The sequence below is a fragment of the Protopterus annectens genome, chromosome 1.part1, assembly GCF_019279795.1.
Source record: "Protopterus annectens isolate FY-2018-M chromosome 1.part1, PAN1.0, whole genome shotgun sequence".
Classification (NCBI taxonomy): domain Eukaryota; kingdom Metazoa; phylum Chordata; order Ceratodontiformes; family Protopteridae; genus Protopterus; species Protopterus annectens.
In genome coordinates this window covers 1,524,088,459-1,524,103,251 of record NC_056726.1, presented here as the reverse complement: position 1 = coordinate 1,524,103,251, position 14,793 = coordinate 1,524,088,459, and the positions used below count along the sequence as shown (strand labels likewise).

The 14,793-nt window shown below is 39.5% G+C and overlaps 1 protein-coding gene across 5 annotated transcripts in view; it reads right to left on the bottom strand.

The window, feature by feature from the left end:
- COL16A1 (collagen type XVI alpha 1 chain) overlaps window positions 1-14,793 on the bottom strand; it is a 3,146,845-nt gene that overhangs the window by 548,060 nt on the left and 2,583,992 nt on the right. For all 5 annotated transcript variants that reach the window (XM_044082765.1, XM_044082783.1, XM_044082773.1 and 2 more), the window contains one exon: window positions 1,833-1,877. In XM_044082765.1, coding sequence (XP_043938700.1) covers window positions 1,833-1,877 — 45 coding nt within the window. The remainder of the gene's footprint in view (window positions 1-1,832; window positions 1,878-14,793) is intronic.

The window sequence follows — 14,793 nt, the reverse complement described above, 5'->3', positions numbered from 1 at the left end:
TGATTAATATATCCTCTTACAGCTTATGCATAGTCTGTGTTTAATGTCCTCAGCCCTAATAATTCATGTTTACTTATCAGAACCCTGTACATGTCGCATTTATAATGTCCCCTAGCAATATGCATACCCTGTGTTTAATGTGCCTAAGTAGATGTACATCCTGTGATGTGTTCCCTAACCCCATGCAGACCCCATTTTAATAATGAGCATAATTCTATTACATATACTCAATATTCAATACACCTATGCTATGTATACGCACACATACACACACACACACACACACTACATATATATATATTGGGTCCACTTTTAAATCCTGAAGTACCGAAATCTGGAGTTTTAAAATAACAAACTCAAAACATCAAGATTTCAGTATCTTGACATTTAAAAGTGGAAAAAAAAGACAGACCGGTAAAATAAAGTGTTTGCAGGGGGGCAAGCCCCCTTACACCTCCCACACCCCTCCTACTTAAATATACCAACTCCGAGATCACGCTACAGTGAAGAGAACGGTAATGCTCCTGTTGCACTCTTCACTGTAGCGCAATCTCAGAGTTGATATAAGTAGGGGGGTGGGGGGTGTGGGGGGGCTTGCCCCCCTGCAAACACTTTGTTTTAGTTCATTTTTATTTTTTTTTTCACTTTTAAATGTTGAGATACCAAAATCTCTGTGTTTTGGGTTCGCAGTTGTAAACCTCGAGATTTCAGTATTTCAGGATTTAAAAGTGGACCCATACATATATATATATATATATATATATATATGTGTGTGTGTGTGTGTGTGTGTGTGCGTATACATAGCATAGGTGTATTGAATATTGGGTATATGTAGAATTATGCTCATTATTAAAATGGGGTCTGCATGGGGTTAGGGAACACATCACAGGATGTACATCTACTTAGGTACATTAAACACAGGGTATGCATATTGCTAGGGGACATTAAAAATGCGACATGTATAACCCAATGTTTCATGCACCTAAGCATATGTACACCTTGTTTTAATGTTCCTGTTTTGCAGGCCTTACCCAAGCCATTATCTATGATAAATGCTCTCCCAAACTTACATATGAGTTAATGAAACAAACACTATACACAATCCACTTTTTTATTGGTTCCTAATATCCCATATTTAATATCGCAAACTGCATGTTTAATGAGCAATAAAATTAAGCATAACTCATATTTCAATATCTTAATAATGTACTCAGAGCATAATACCTCAGCTCCATTCATTGCATGGTTTAATAAGCCCAAACCCATCTTTATTCTATTCTTGTACTATGCACAGCTCAAGGAATGAACGGTCTGATGGTAAGTGAGCTCAGTTCAGGAGGATTCCTTTTTTTCTATGCATTCTTGTAAGTGCATGTTTGTCAAGGTAATGTCAAGGCAACATTACACATCTTTGCATTGTACCTGTGTGATGTCATCCTTATTTACATGTCTGTCTTATGTTCTTAGGCTCATTAAACATCTTCAATGTCTGAGGCAATGCACATTCGAATCAAGCTCACACAGTTCACTGCACACAGCTGTTCAATACTGGCTTCAAGTTAAGTATAAAGTCAATAAATGAATATACATCCCTGAGCCAGTTTACATCTCCATAAAACTCCAGTTCTGTGCCTCTTTCACGTGAAGAAATCTGTACTTCACTTTAACTGCTTGTGAGAGCTCTGCGCTGTGAGTCTCTCAGTGATCCCTTAGCAAGGCTTTGTGAATGAAGAAATACTGCCTCTGTTTGGCAAGTTTCATTTGCCTGAAGTTACTGACAAGTTAAAAAAATGAAAATATATTTTAGTAAAAAACATGCATTTTAAACTTACCGGTAATCCAGGAGACCCAGATGGACCCGGAAAGCCTGGAGGGCCCTATAAAATAGAAGAGAAACCATTCATATGAGATTTGAAGGCGGCTTCTGAACATCCAGTGAAAGATAACGTGAACGGGATAAACATCACCCACATCATTCGTTTTAGTAAAGAAAACATTATAAATAACATTATTAGCTTTGTTTGGTATAACAAATTGATAATTCTGGGTGACCTCAACCTAGATAGTAAAGGTAAAACAAAGAGACACATCATAAGAGTCTTCTCTAAATAGTCTATAGGAAATGGTTCACAGTGGTACCTGACCTAGTCTTGTATACATTTGTTACCTAAAAAGATGAAGAGGTAAAATCACCTGCTAAGAAAAATAATTTGGCAGTTGAAATAATGGTAGGGTGTTTACCTCGCACACAAAGTAAAAGGTTTGATTGTCATCTTTAATAGAAATTAATTTATCTTAAAATGACCTACAAGGGAAGCTAATAAGTACTTACCTATGAATTGCAAACAATACTTCAAAAACTCTTTCTAAAAGAGTGGTCACTGAAAGCTAGAAAGCATCTTGGACATGCTATACTTCCCTTACCCGTCTCCAGTTGTAATGATTTACACAAAATGGCCAAACCCAAACCCTTAAACTGGACATCAGTATTCATCTGTTCTGACCCTACTTCCACTGTGTGCATTTTACACTCTATTCACCCCATTCAATTACTCTCAGAAGAAGATATGTAAAGGGCACCAGACACCTTAGTTAACACAAGCATTAAAGAAAGTATTAAAAATGCATAATCTGATTGGGAAAATGGCAACAACAATTTTGAAAATTGTTTATACAGAGGCAGCTCTTAAATACTTTACCCCATGCATGGGTCCTCTCAGATTATCTATGGTATGGTATGATCACAGGTTTCTCACTAGGGGTATTATCGACCATGGGATGGGTAAGGCCCATCTATAACCAAATGGGATAGGTTATTCTTCGCACAAAAAATTTAAGTGGCTAGGCTTAAAATGGTCCACAAGGGCAGCTAGCCTTGTACTTACCTATGAACCTATGAATCTATGAAAAACAGTACTTTTTCAAGTACTGAAATGCATGGTCAGAATCAAAACTAAAACAGAAAAGGCTAACTAGTTCAGAAATCTACAATCTAAAAATACAGTTTGGCAATCTATCATGACCTTAAACATGAATAAATTATTTCTAAAACAGTCCTCTTCTAACAGGCTTGCCATACAAGAACTTAACACAATAAAACAGTCCATAGCCATGTCCCATTACCTGACGATGTCATGTTTGATAACCTCCCCTTTGCACAACTCAATCATCCTCAACCACTTTACTTCATCTTTCATGGTTATCTAAAGAGACTAGACTGCTTCTCAAGCAAAGGGACAAAGCGTGGAGACTCTACCACAACAATAGAAACAACAACAACGTAACCTCCTACAAACAGTTAAGAAATCAAGCCAAAAAACAAATTACAAAAAAGACAAGAAAACATACTTCCAAACGTCAGCAAAAACACCAAAACAACATTCAGAAATTCTGGCAAGCCATTAACCACCTCCTAAACCCATGAAAACCTATAAAACCCTGCTCTATCAACCAGCAACATGACTGTGTGTATAGCTACTCAATTCAATACTCATTTCATTAGCTCAATAACTTCCTTGCTAAATAACAGCAAAATGCTCCCATATCTATACCCAACCCCTCTGAACATAACCCTAACTCTTTCACTGTTAAACCAATCCAAACTAGTTACATAAGAAAACTCCTGAATAAATTAAAGCCCTACTCTCTTGCAACTGACCAACTGCTCAACAAATTTATGAAACTTGCCACTGCAAGCATTTCCTGCCCCATATCTATTCTAATCAATCACTCTATCTCTGAACAGTATGTTCCTCTCCTCTGGAAAATATCCCATATTATACCCTTCCACAAAGGTGGCCCTTTCACAGAAACTTCTAATTACAGAAAAGTCGCCATTCTCTCTCCATTATCCAGAATGTTAGAAAACTGCATTCAACAAATCCTTCACCATCTTCTTAAGAACAGCTTTTTATCCAATACTGAACATGGTTTCTGACCTAGACATAGTACCAATACTGCTCTCATAAGCTTCACAAGCGCTGTTAATCTCCTCAAAAATAGTGGTCAACTCATCTCTGCAACCATCCTTGAAATGTCCAAAGCTTTCGGCACTGTGTCACATCAAATACCCCTCAATAAGCTCACCTCTTGCAATCTCAGCTAAATATCCCTAACCTGGTTTCATAGCTATCTCAAATTGTCAACAAGCCACCAAATGGGATAATAAACTCTCCCCCCTTCTACCCGTCACTGTTGGTGTCCCCAAGGCTCCATCCTCGGCCCTTTTCTTTCTATCATATTTACCAATAACTTCAGTATCTCTAGTAAACTTACTTCTATCATTCAAAATGCTGATGATGCCTCTCTCACCTGCTCTACCCCCTCCATTAAGGAACTACAGGAGAAAACACAAAATGTCCTTCAAGGTATAAAAAACTACCTATCCGATCATCAACTAATTTTAAACTCCAGCAAAACTAAGCTTATGGTCTTCATTTCTGCTAGTGCAAAAAAACACCCCATCCATTCTTGCCATTTATTCCTCCAATGGAACAAAAATCAAACCAGTCAAGCAAACTAAACTTCCATGTGTCACAATAGACAACGGTCTAAAATTCGACAAACATATAGCACTAACAATCAAAAAACTCCATGTAAAACTTGGTGCACTGTATAGGGCAAAACCCTACTTAACTAACTATGCCAGAATTTCAACAGCCAGATTCCACCTCCTCAAATCTTCTTATAATAAAATAGCAAAATTCACAGCAAACAATTCATAAATCACATCACTGCACCACTCTCCACCATCTTACTTGGATCAAACTTCCCAATTTATTATCTCTCAAGCAGGTAATAATCACTCATAGTGTCATCTACAAACATGACTATTGCCTGCTCTCTCTGACATTGTCCAACCATACACTAACCTTAGTTCCCTTAGATCATCTTAGGTTCATAGGGTCATAGGTTGATACTAGGCTATCTGCCCTAGGGCATTTATAAGCTTAGCCAGAGTGTGTTTGGCTTTCGCCACCCTTTTAGATTAGTTGACTGTGCCTCTGTATAGTAGGTCACAGAAGGTAGTCCTTTTAGTTTACTGTACCTCTGTCAAGCAGGGACACAGAAGGGATCCCAGGGGTAAACTTATGATCTCCCATCCACTCGTCAAGATTTCTCTTGAAGAGGGTTCAGTGAGGGGCTCTGCCTAACATGGATTGGGATTTTGTTCCACAGTGAGGGGAGCCTCTGGGATATGAATCTGTCCCTCCAGCATGTCCTATTTATTTCTGTGCTGAGGTTCAAGTCCCTGGAGCATGTAGCTCTAAGGGATTTGGATTTCCTGAGGTGAAGCATGTCCATTAATTCTGGGTTTGACATGGCTTTATATGTCAGACACAGATCGCTTCTGAGTAGGTGGTATGCAACTGAGTAGAGCTGGAGTTTCTTTAGCCGAACTGCATAGGGCATCTGTTTGAGCCCCTTGATCCTCTTGGTGAGATACTTTTGGGGTCTTTCTAGTTGCTGAAGGTGTCGGGTATAGTGCATCCCAACCAGGGCGTTGTACTCAATTATGGGCCTGATAAGTGATGAGTAGAGGGGCACAATGACCTCTCTTGATCTAGATGTGAACCCTTTCATGATAAGGTGGGCTATATAGAAGGTCTTTCTAACCACTTTGGCAACGTGATTGTCAAAGGAGAGATTGCTATCTACTTGGGTCCCCAAGTCCCTAATTACTTCTTCAGTACTTAATGGATTACCACCTATGTGGTAATTTGTGGGCACTTTGTTTTTCCCAAAGGGGATGACTATGCACTTTTTGGCATTTAGCTTTAGCCATGGCTCTGGCACCAGTTATCCGTCTCTGTGAAACCCTTTTGGAGGATGCTTGTGTCAGTTGGAGAGTCAATTACAGCACCCAGTTTGCAGTCATCTGCGAACTTGGTCAGCCATAGTCCACCCATGTTAGCCTGTACCTTGGAGAAATATATACCGAACAAGAGAGGTCCCAGGACTGAGCCTTGTGGGACACCACTTGTAACTGGTTTAGAGTCTGACATGACACCTGCTATTCTGACCATGTGGGTTCTATCCCTGAGCCAGTATGCAACCCATCTTGTGACATAGGGGTTGATATTTAAGCTGGTGAGCTTATTTATGATGCCCGAGTGGGGTATTGTGTCGAAGGCTTTTGCGAGGTCCAGGTAGGCTGTGTGGACTACCTTCCCTTCATATATGGCTTTGGTAACTGTTTCAAAGAAGTCAACCAGGTTCAAGAGGCAAGATCTGCCCTTAACGAAGCCAAATTGGGTAGGATCCAGTGTCTGGAGGTTCCCAATGTTTTTTTTTATGATTTCCATGATGATACGCTCCATAGCTTTGCAGACCAGGCTAGTCAGGCTTATAGGGCAATAGTTTCTGGGGTCTGTTGTGGCACCACCTTTGTGGAGTGGGACCACTGTTGCTGTACGCCATTCCTTGGGAACATATCCTGTAGTAAGGCTGAGATTGAACAGTGACTTTATATGAGGGTTTAGTTCTTCTTGGAGCTCGTGTAAGACGCAGCCCAGGAGACGCAGCCCAGGACACCATCTGGTCCAATTGATGCTGTGTTTTTTGCTTTGGAGAGGGCAGCTCTCACCTGTGCATCTGTGATCTCAGGAAGGCTACACTCTGTTAGGATAGACAGATTAGACAGATTAATGGTTAATAAACTAAATCTCTCAACTTTCACAGAGACTCCTTATATTCCTTCAAAATAGCCAAACCCCTGGAATTCTCTACCATGGCATATTATGATTAATCCTGATACCCACAAGTTCAATCATCTACTAAAATAATATCTCTCTAAACAATGGCTATGTACCTGCACATCTCCAGGCTGACCCCACTTCTCTCTACACTCACCTTGTCTCTTTTTATCAATAGGCTACTGCGCAGAGCCATATGATGAGCATTAACTCCATCCTATGGGATTACTGCCCCTTATCTTCTCCTCAACCCATTAACAAAAAAATGCAAAATAAAAAAAATAAAAATTAAAAATAAATATTTTAAGTATTATATAAAAACAGGCAAGCCTCTGAGTAGACAAGGGAACCAACTAAAGTAGCTCAACAACAGTAAAAATAAAAACAGAAGTGGTTCCACATGGCAGGAAAGTATTGCAGAAGAAATTTATTGCGAAAAGTAAGCGCTTTCGCGAATAACATTCGTTTCTTCAGACTGTTTAAAAGACAAAATAGCACACACTCTTATAAATGCTCATTCAACCAATCATGCTGCAAATAAAGCCTAATTGCTTTGACTTACAAAATGCCAAATTAATTAAAAAGCATCACTCTGCAAGCATTTTAAATACATAAAAAATATATGTATAAAAAGCATGAAAACACAATTCTATGTCTAAATAGCAGCGAATAAACAAATGGGCTTGTCAGTCGTTACATAACATGATGAGCTATACTAACTGCTCATAAATTCCAGTTAAATATAAAAGCAGTACGATGATAAAACTAATATACATACAACAAAATACACCTCTAAAACATGCCTCATGCAGGAATTACAAAGCAGAGTCTATTGCACCTATACGTATCCCGATGAGGTTGTGGGTGATAGGTTGGATATGCTAGTTGACAACATTATGGCATATGACAATAGACTGGCTGCTACTAAAAGGAGGGAGATTCAAAGAGACATGAAAGATTTCTCTGAGGGCAATGTCTTTGCTTGGAACTGAGATAGTAGAAATTCAAACATGACACACACTAATGAAAGAGGGCATAGTTTCGATCAACAGAGATGCCCAGCCGGTACGATTACACAGATGGAACCAACAGCCTGCACTACTGTAGTAGGCAGTACTGTTAGGTGAACACTCCCCCTCTGATCAACATGAGAGTATCAACGGATTATCCAAGTGCAACTAACTCTAGGCAAGACCGCAATCCAAAGTGTAGCTTGCTACAGACCCCCCACCATGCCCCAGGATTCACACTCCTTATTTCTTGATACACTGGAAAGTATTAGGGTACAACCCAACACCCTAATAATGGGTGATTTCAACTACCCCACCATTAACTGGGACCACAAGCTAATCAGCCTAGACATCCACATCCCATGCCCAGCCCCAATTAGGGAAACCATCGTAAAAAACTTCTCCAAAGCCAACTTCACACTTCTTAAGACAGAAGTGGCAAACTTCATGACACCTATGTAGACGGACAATAGAGGTATGACTGCCGAATCCTACACAAATGCACTTTATAAGGACTTACACGAGTGCATGGATCATGCTATCCCTAATAGAACCAAGATGTTATCCTCCAAAAAAATGAAGCCAATCTAGTGGTCCTCTGCCATAAACAAACTCTACAACAGAAGAAAGAAACTGTTGCAAAAAAGAGTAAAATCCCATGATTGGAGGAACTCCCTGGTCAACCTCAGTAAGAAGCTGAGATCCCTCATAAAATCCTCCAAAGCTAGTTACGAAAACAAAATTGTCACTGACTCTAAAGACAACCACAAAGCATTCTATAGCTATGTCAAGAATCTAAATGGGAACACTCAGATCTGCTCTAAGTTGCAGCACAATGACACTAAATATACAGAACCAACTGATATTTCCAGCATCCTGGCAGATAGGGTCAGTGCTAACTTTACACCCCTCTCACCCCCTAGAGGGCCCATCTCTATACCGGAAGAATGCAAAGTTCCTATAATCATGGCTGCACAGGTAAAAAACACAATCTCCAAAGCGAAGAACACAGCATCCATGGGACCTGACAATATCCCAGGCTGTGTTCTACACAAACTACAGAATGAACTGGCACCCTACCTAAATACCATGTTCAAGTCATAGCCTCACCTCAGGCTTTGTACCCACTGAATGGCGCACCATGACGGTTATTCTACTCCACAAAGGGGAGCCACGACGGACCACGGGAACTACTGCCTCATTAGCCTGATGAGCCTGGTCTGCAAGGCCATGGAACGTATCATCGTGGAACTCATAAACAAAGACATTGGTAATCTCCAAACTCTGGACCCTACCCAGTTTGGATTTGTAAAAGGCAGATCATGTCTCCTAAACCTGATTGACTTCTTTGAAGCAGTCACCAAAGCCATAGATGAGGGTATAATGGTTCATACAGCTTATCTAGAGCTCACCAAGGCTTTCGACACCATCCCCCACTCCGGAATTATAGATAAGCTCACTAAACTAGGTATAAATTCCTATGTCACAAGATGGGTTGCCAACTGGCTCACAGACAGAACCTACACTGCGAAAGTAGCGGATTCCAAATCCGACATCAGACCAGTGACAAGTGGAGTACCACAGGGTTCAGTCCTGGGTCCTCTCCTGTTTGTTATCTACTTCTCTGAAGTGCAGGCCAATAGAGAAGGTCTTTGGCTAACAAAGTTTGCAGATGACTGCAAACTTGGAGCCATAATCGAAACTCCTAATGATGTGGACAAACTACAAAAGGGCCTCACTGAGACAGATACCTGGTGTCAGGGCCATGGCCTGAAGCTCAATGCCAAAAAGTGTATTGTCATCCCCTTTGGTAAAATCTCTGTACCCATGAACTACCACATAGCTGTTAGTCTAATTAATGCTGAAAATGTGATAAGAGACCTTGGGACACAGGTGGACAGTAGTCTCTCCTTTGATAATCACATCACCACAGTGGTCAGGAAATCCTTCTACATGGCTCATCTCATCACAAAAGGATTCTCATCCAGAAAAAAAGAGGTCATTGTTCCCCTCTACTCATCACTCATTAGACCCATTACAGAGTACAACGCCCCTTTTGGTATGTACCTCACAAGACATCTACAACAACTGGAAAGACCACAGAAATACCTCACAAAGAGGATTACTGGCCTCAAACAGATGCCCTATGCAGACCGTCTCAAAAAACTACAGCTTTACTCCATCGCATATCGCCTACTCAGGGGCGATCTCTGCCTAACATACAAAACTATGTCAAACCCAGAACTGTTGGACATGCTCCAATTAAAGAAATCCCAATCCCTCTGAGCTACACGCTCTAGGGACCTAAACCTTGTCACCACAATAAACAGAACATGCTGGAGGGATAGATTCCTGTCCCAGAGACTTCCCATACTCTGGAACAGACTACCTATCTATGTCAAACAGAGCTCCTCATTAGCACTCTTCAGGAAAAATCTTGCTGATTGGATGGGAAATGGGAAATTCACCCCGGGGATCACTTCTGTGGCTCTGCTCGACAGGGGCACAGGAAAATAATTTTCTTGGGTGGCGAAAGCCAGGGTACATTTTTTGGCTAGGCTTGTATGGGCCCTAGGGCCGATAGCCTAGTACCTACCTATGAACCTATGAGTAGCCTGGAGGGGGCATCTGCACTAACTCTGCTACCACGAGCAGTAGCTGTACCACAGATGTGAGTATTGTAAGACCTAAGCATAATATGACCTTATATGCTAAACCAAGCACTAGTAAGCAGGGTTCTGCAGTACTGATGCCTTCACATGGGCCTTTTTTACTGAAGGACCCTCTTCCTATACGAGGCAGATCCAGGAATCAAACACAGAGTATGAAGGCATGACGTTTGGACAGCCACAAGGAAGTTTCAAGAGCAGAGAAAAGGTACAAACTGGCTTAGTTTTCAATATTTCTTCTGCTACACTGATGCAGATGCAACTTTGTGTTTTGAACAGAGGCCTGTCTTTTGTACCGGCTCAACGAGCCGATTTAACTGATGTGCTGAAAGATTTATGACTATTTGGCAGAACCCTTACACTAAAAACAATGTTTAAGGATTCAAGTGCTATTGAATGTAGTTTTAAGAAATCTAGCATATATATACCACCAAGTAATGTGACTATTGATCTGTTTGTTAACATTTGTGACAAACAATTGAGAGAGAAATTCTCTGAAATATGTATTAATGGTTATTCTAATTTGTCCTCTGCAGAAACTCAAGCCTTGCTTGAGCTTAAACATATAAATAGCATAGAGATCCGCCCTGCAGATAAAGGGGGCGGCATAGTTGTGATGGGCAAAGAAAACTATGTACAATCTATGATAGATCATTTAAGTAACTCTATTACATATAATAATGTGTCTGGTCAAGTTTTGAAAAGCTGCATTGAAAGGTTCCAGTTTTTGGTGTTTGATTTGTTGATTACTGGGATGATTTCTGAACAGTTGTTTGAGTATTCCAAACTTGATTTTCCTGTGATCCCTATGCTGTATGGGCTCCCTAAGATACATAAGAACTTTGCAACACCACCAATGCGTCCTATTGTTTCAAGTAGAGGTTGGGTCACTGAACCTCTTTACATTTTTGTAGAAAAGAACTTGCATGATATATTGGATAAGTGTAGCACCATCCTTAAAGATACTAAGTGTTTTCTTAGTGAGTTGAATAATTACATTGAGGTTATTCAGGATCCTTGCCTCTTTGTGACCCTAGATGTAGAGTCCCTGTTTACAGTCATCCCCAATGACTGGGGCATCGAGAACGTAAGGGAGATACTTCTCAGCAATAACGTTCCAAATAATAAAGTGTCCTTGATCTGTTCACTACTCAAGATTATACTTGAGAATAATTTGTTTATTTTTGGTGATGAGTACTACATCCAAGGGGTAGGCATAGCTATGGGGACACCTTGTGCCAATAGCTATGCCAACCTCTCCCTGGCAAACTGGGAAGCCAAATATGTTCTCTCTAACAATACCTATTGCACTTGTATCAAGTGGTGCAAAAGTTTTGTGGATGACATTTTTTTGTTGTGGCAAGGTACGGAACAACAATTACTTGATTTCATCTGTTTTTTGAATGAGTTGAATGGGGCTGGAATGTTTGGATGTTAAGGTAACCAAAGACATGGCTCAAAATGTTTCCACAACCATGTATAGGAAGGATGTGAGGAATAACAATATCCTGCATAATACTAGTATGCATCCGAGGCATGCTAAGTCTAATGTGCTTACAGGTCAGATTTTTCGTACGATGAGGCATTATAGTGAAGATGCCCAACTGAAGATGGTGCTGCATACCCTTAAACAAGAGTTCATTGAGAGAGGCTACATGGCTGAGGCCATTGATATACAGATAGCCCAGGCCTGGAGTGAAAGGCAGGGGAGATGTAGACCATTTTTAAGCTCTAATGCTACTGCTAACAGTAATGTTAACGGTACTCCTACAGTGACCCACGGCTGGAGCAATAAGATCAGGATGCCCTGACTTAAGCCAATGATATACACATGGTTTGTAATGTCATTAGGAATAACTGGGATATTCTTTCAACTATGAATGAGCTAGAAGGCATTATAGCTCCTGAACCCCATTTTGCCTTCAGGAATAATAAGTCCCTCAAGAGACAACTATGTTATAAAACACAGCATACAACACCACATATTCTGTCAGATAGAATGGGGACGTATATGTGTAGGAGATGCGCGGCTTGTACACATATACACAATGGTGGACATTTTACGCATCCCCACCTTGGTTTTGAAATAGATAGTAAATTCTATGCGGATTACCAGACTAGTAATGTGGTATACTTCTGCTATTGTATTGTGTGTTTTTCATTTTATTTAGGCAAAATGAATAGGGTGTTAAAAGACAGAGTTCTAGAACATACTAGAGATATTAGGAATGCTAAAGAAATGAATGCCCTAGCTCTCCATGTAGCCAAAACAGGTAGTGACCATAAGTTTAAGTTTCTTGTTTTGGATATTATGCACGAAACTTTAAGAAAAGGTGACCTGAGTAATAGAACTGAATCCTATGAGCAAAAGTGGATCATACGTCTTCAAGCAGAAAAACCTCCAGGTCTAAATAATAGGGTTTCTCTTAAACCCTTTTTGAAGGTGACAGCCCTTAAGCATTAATTATCATGTAAAAATAACTGCCAGTATATGACTGGAAAAACGGAAAAAAGCCAGAAGTCCATGTTTACGGGTTTCGGCCACTTTTAATTGTCATGGACTTCTTCAGAAACGCGTAAACATTGACTTCTGGCTTTTGTCCATTTTTCCAGTCATATACTGGCACTTAGTTTTACTTAGTTTTGTTGTGTGTGATTGATTATTATGTGTATTAATAGTTCTGTATAGTATTGGGTATAATCCCACAATAGACTCTGCTTTGTAATTCCTGCGTGAGGCATGTTTTAGAGATGTATTTTGTTGTATGTATATTAGTTTTATCATTGTACTGCTTTTATATTTAACTGGAATTTATGAGCAGTTAGTATAGCTCATCATGTGATGTAGCAACTGACAAGCCCATTTGTTTATTCTCTGCTATTTAGACATAGAATTGTGTTTTCATGCTTTTTATACATATATTTTTTATGTATTTAAAATGTTTGCAGAGTGATGCTTTTAACTAATTTGGCATTTTGTAAGTCAAAGCACTTAGGATTTATTTGCGGCATGATTGGTTGAATGAGCAGTTATAAGCGTATGTGCTATTTTGTCTTTTAAACAGTCTGAAGAAGCGAATGTTATTCGCAAAAGCGCTTACTTTTCGCAATAAATTTCTTCTGCAATAATTTCCTGCCGTGTGGAACCACTTCTGTTTTTATTTTAAGTTTTATACCTGAATATTTAATTACTCTATATTTGCTTAGGGTGTATCTTTAACTATGTAAGTAACACTCTGTTTTGTTTTTTATCATATCTCTGTAAATCTTTATGCAATGTATTCTGTAATGTTTATGGTGCACCCTAACTATAAGCAATGCTTTGTTTTACATCATGTCTCTGTAAATCATTTGTACTGTATTTCTGGAGCTTTTATCCTTGGGTCTCCAATGAAAATGGGTTCTTGGCCCAGTTGGACACTACCTGGCAAACAAATGTAAAATATAAAAAAATAAATAAAATCTTTCAGCTTTCTACTTCCAAACTCTTCTCCGAAAGGAAGATAAATGCCCTACTAGATAACATAGACTTTAACTACAATATTCTTGTCACATTTTGTACCCTGTTTATACAACTTGGTAGTGACATTTTAAGTTAACTCATTACTTATATTTTAACTGATCCCTTGCAACCAGAAGAATTCCACACTGTTTCAAACACATTTATCCCTCTCAGTAAACTACATTAGTTACTGATACTAAAGATACGCACTCTGGTTAATGTTTTAAAAAAGGACAGTTTATGACCAAACATTGGAATATATTCTAAAGTACAATCTACTCTTACAAAACCATACCTAGTTTTGTCCCAAGTTTAGCACAATAAAATCTCTGTATGCTCTCATAGATATGCTATACTACATAACAGATCCACTTTCTTGGATTTAAAGAGGGCATTTGAAACTATCTACTTCTCTCCACTTCTTCACTACATTAGAAACATTTCACGGCACGCTCAAACCACTGAACCATGACAGCAAGCTAAAGCCCTCAGTTTTGAATTTGCTTTAGGACAGTCTTGGAGACCTGCAGACCTTACCTGCCACTATAAATAATATCTCAGACAACCTGGCATATGCAGATGTCTTTAGTGAGAGGGGAATACAAAAATATTTGGCTCTACAAAGGAAGGGATCAGGGAAACCACCTCAGTCTGATTCATAGGTTCATAGATTAGTACTATGCTAACTGTCCTTGCGAGCCATTTTAAGTCTAGTCAATTATCCCTGGTGAGACTCAAACCTTGCACGTTGTGTTTGTAAGGCAAACACCTTAACCCTTAGGCCACCCTCTCAACCCATTTTTAATAATAACCCTTATTTAATTATAATCATTCTACTTGATCAAAAAGATTCAGTTTTTCCTTTGGTGTTTTTTCTCCCATTGTCTTAACTCCTGGTCATAATCTGAATCTTTTTT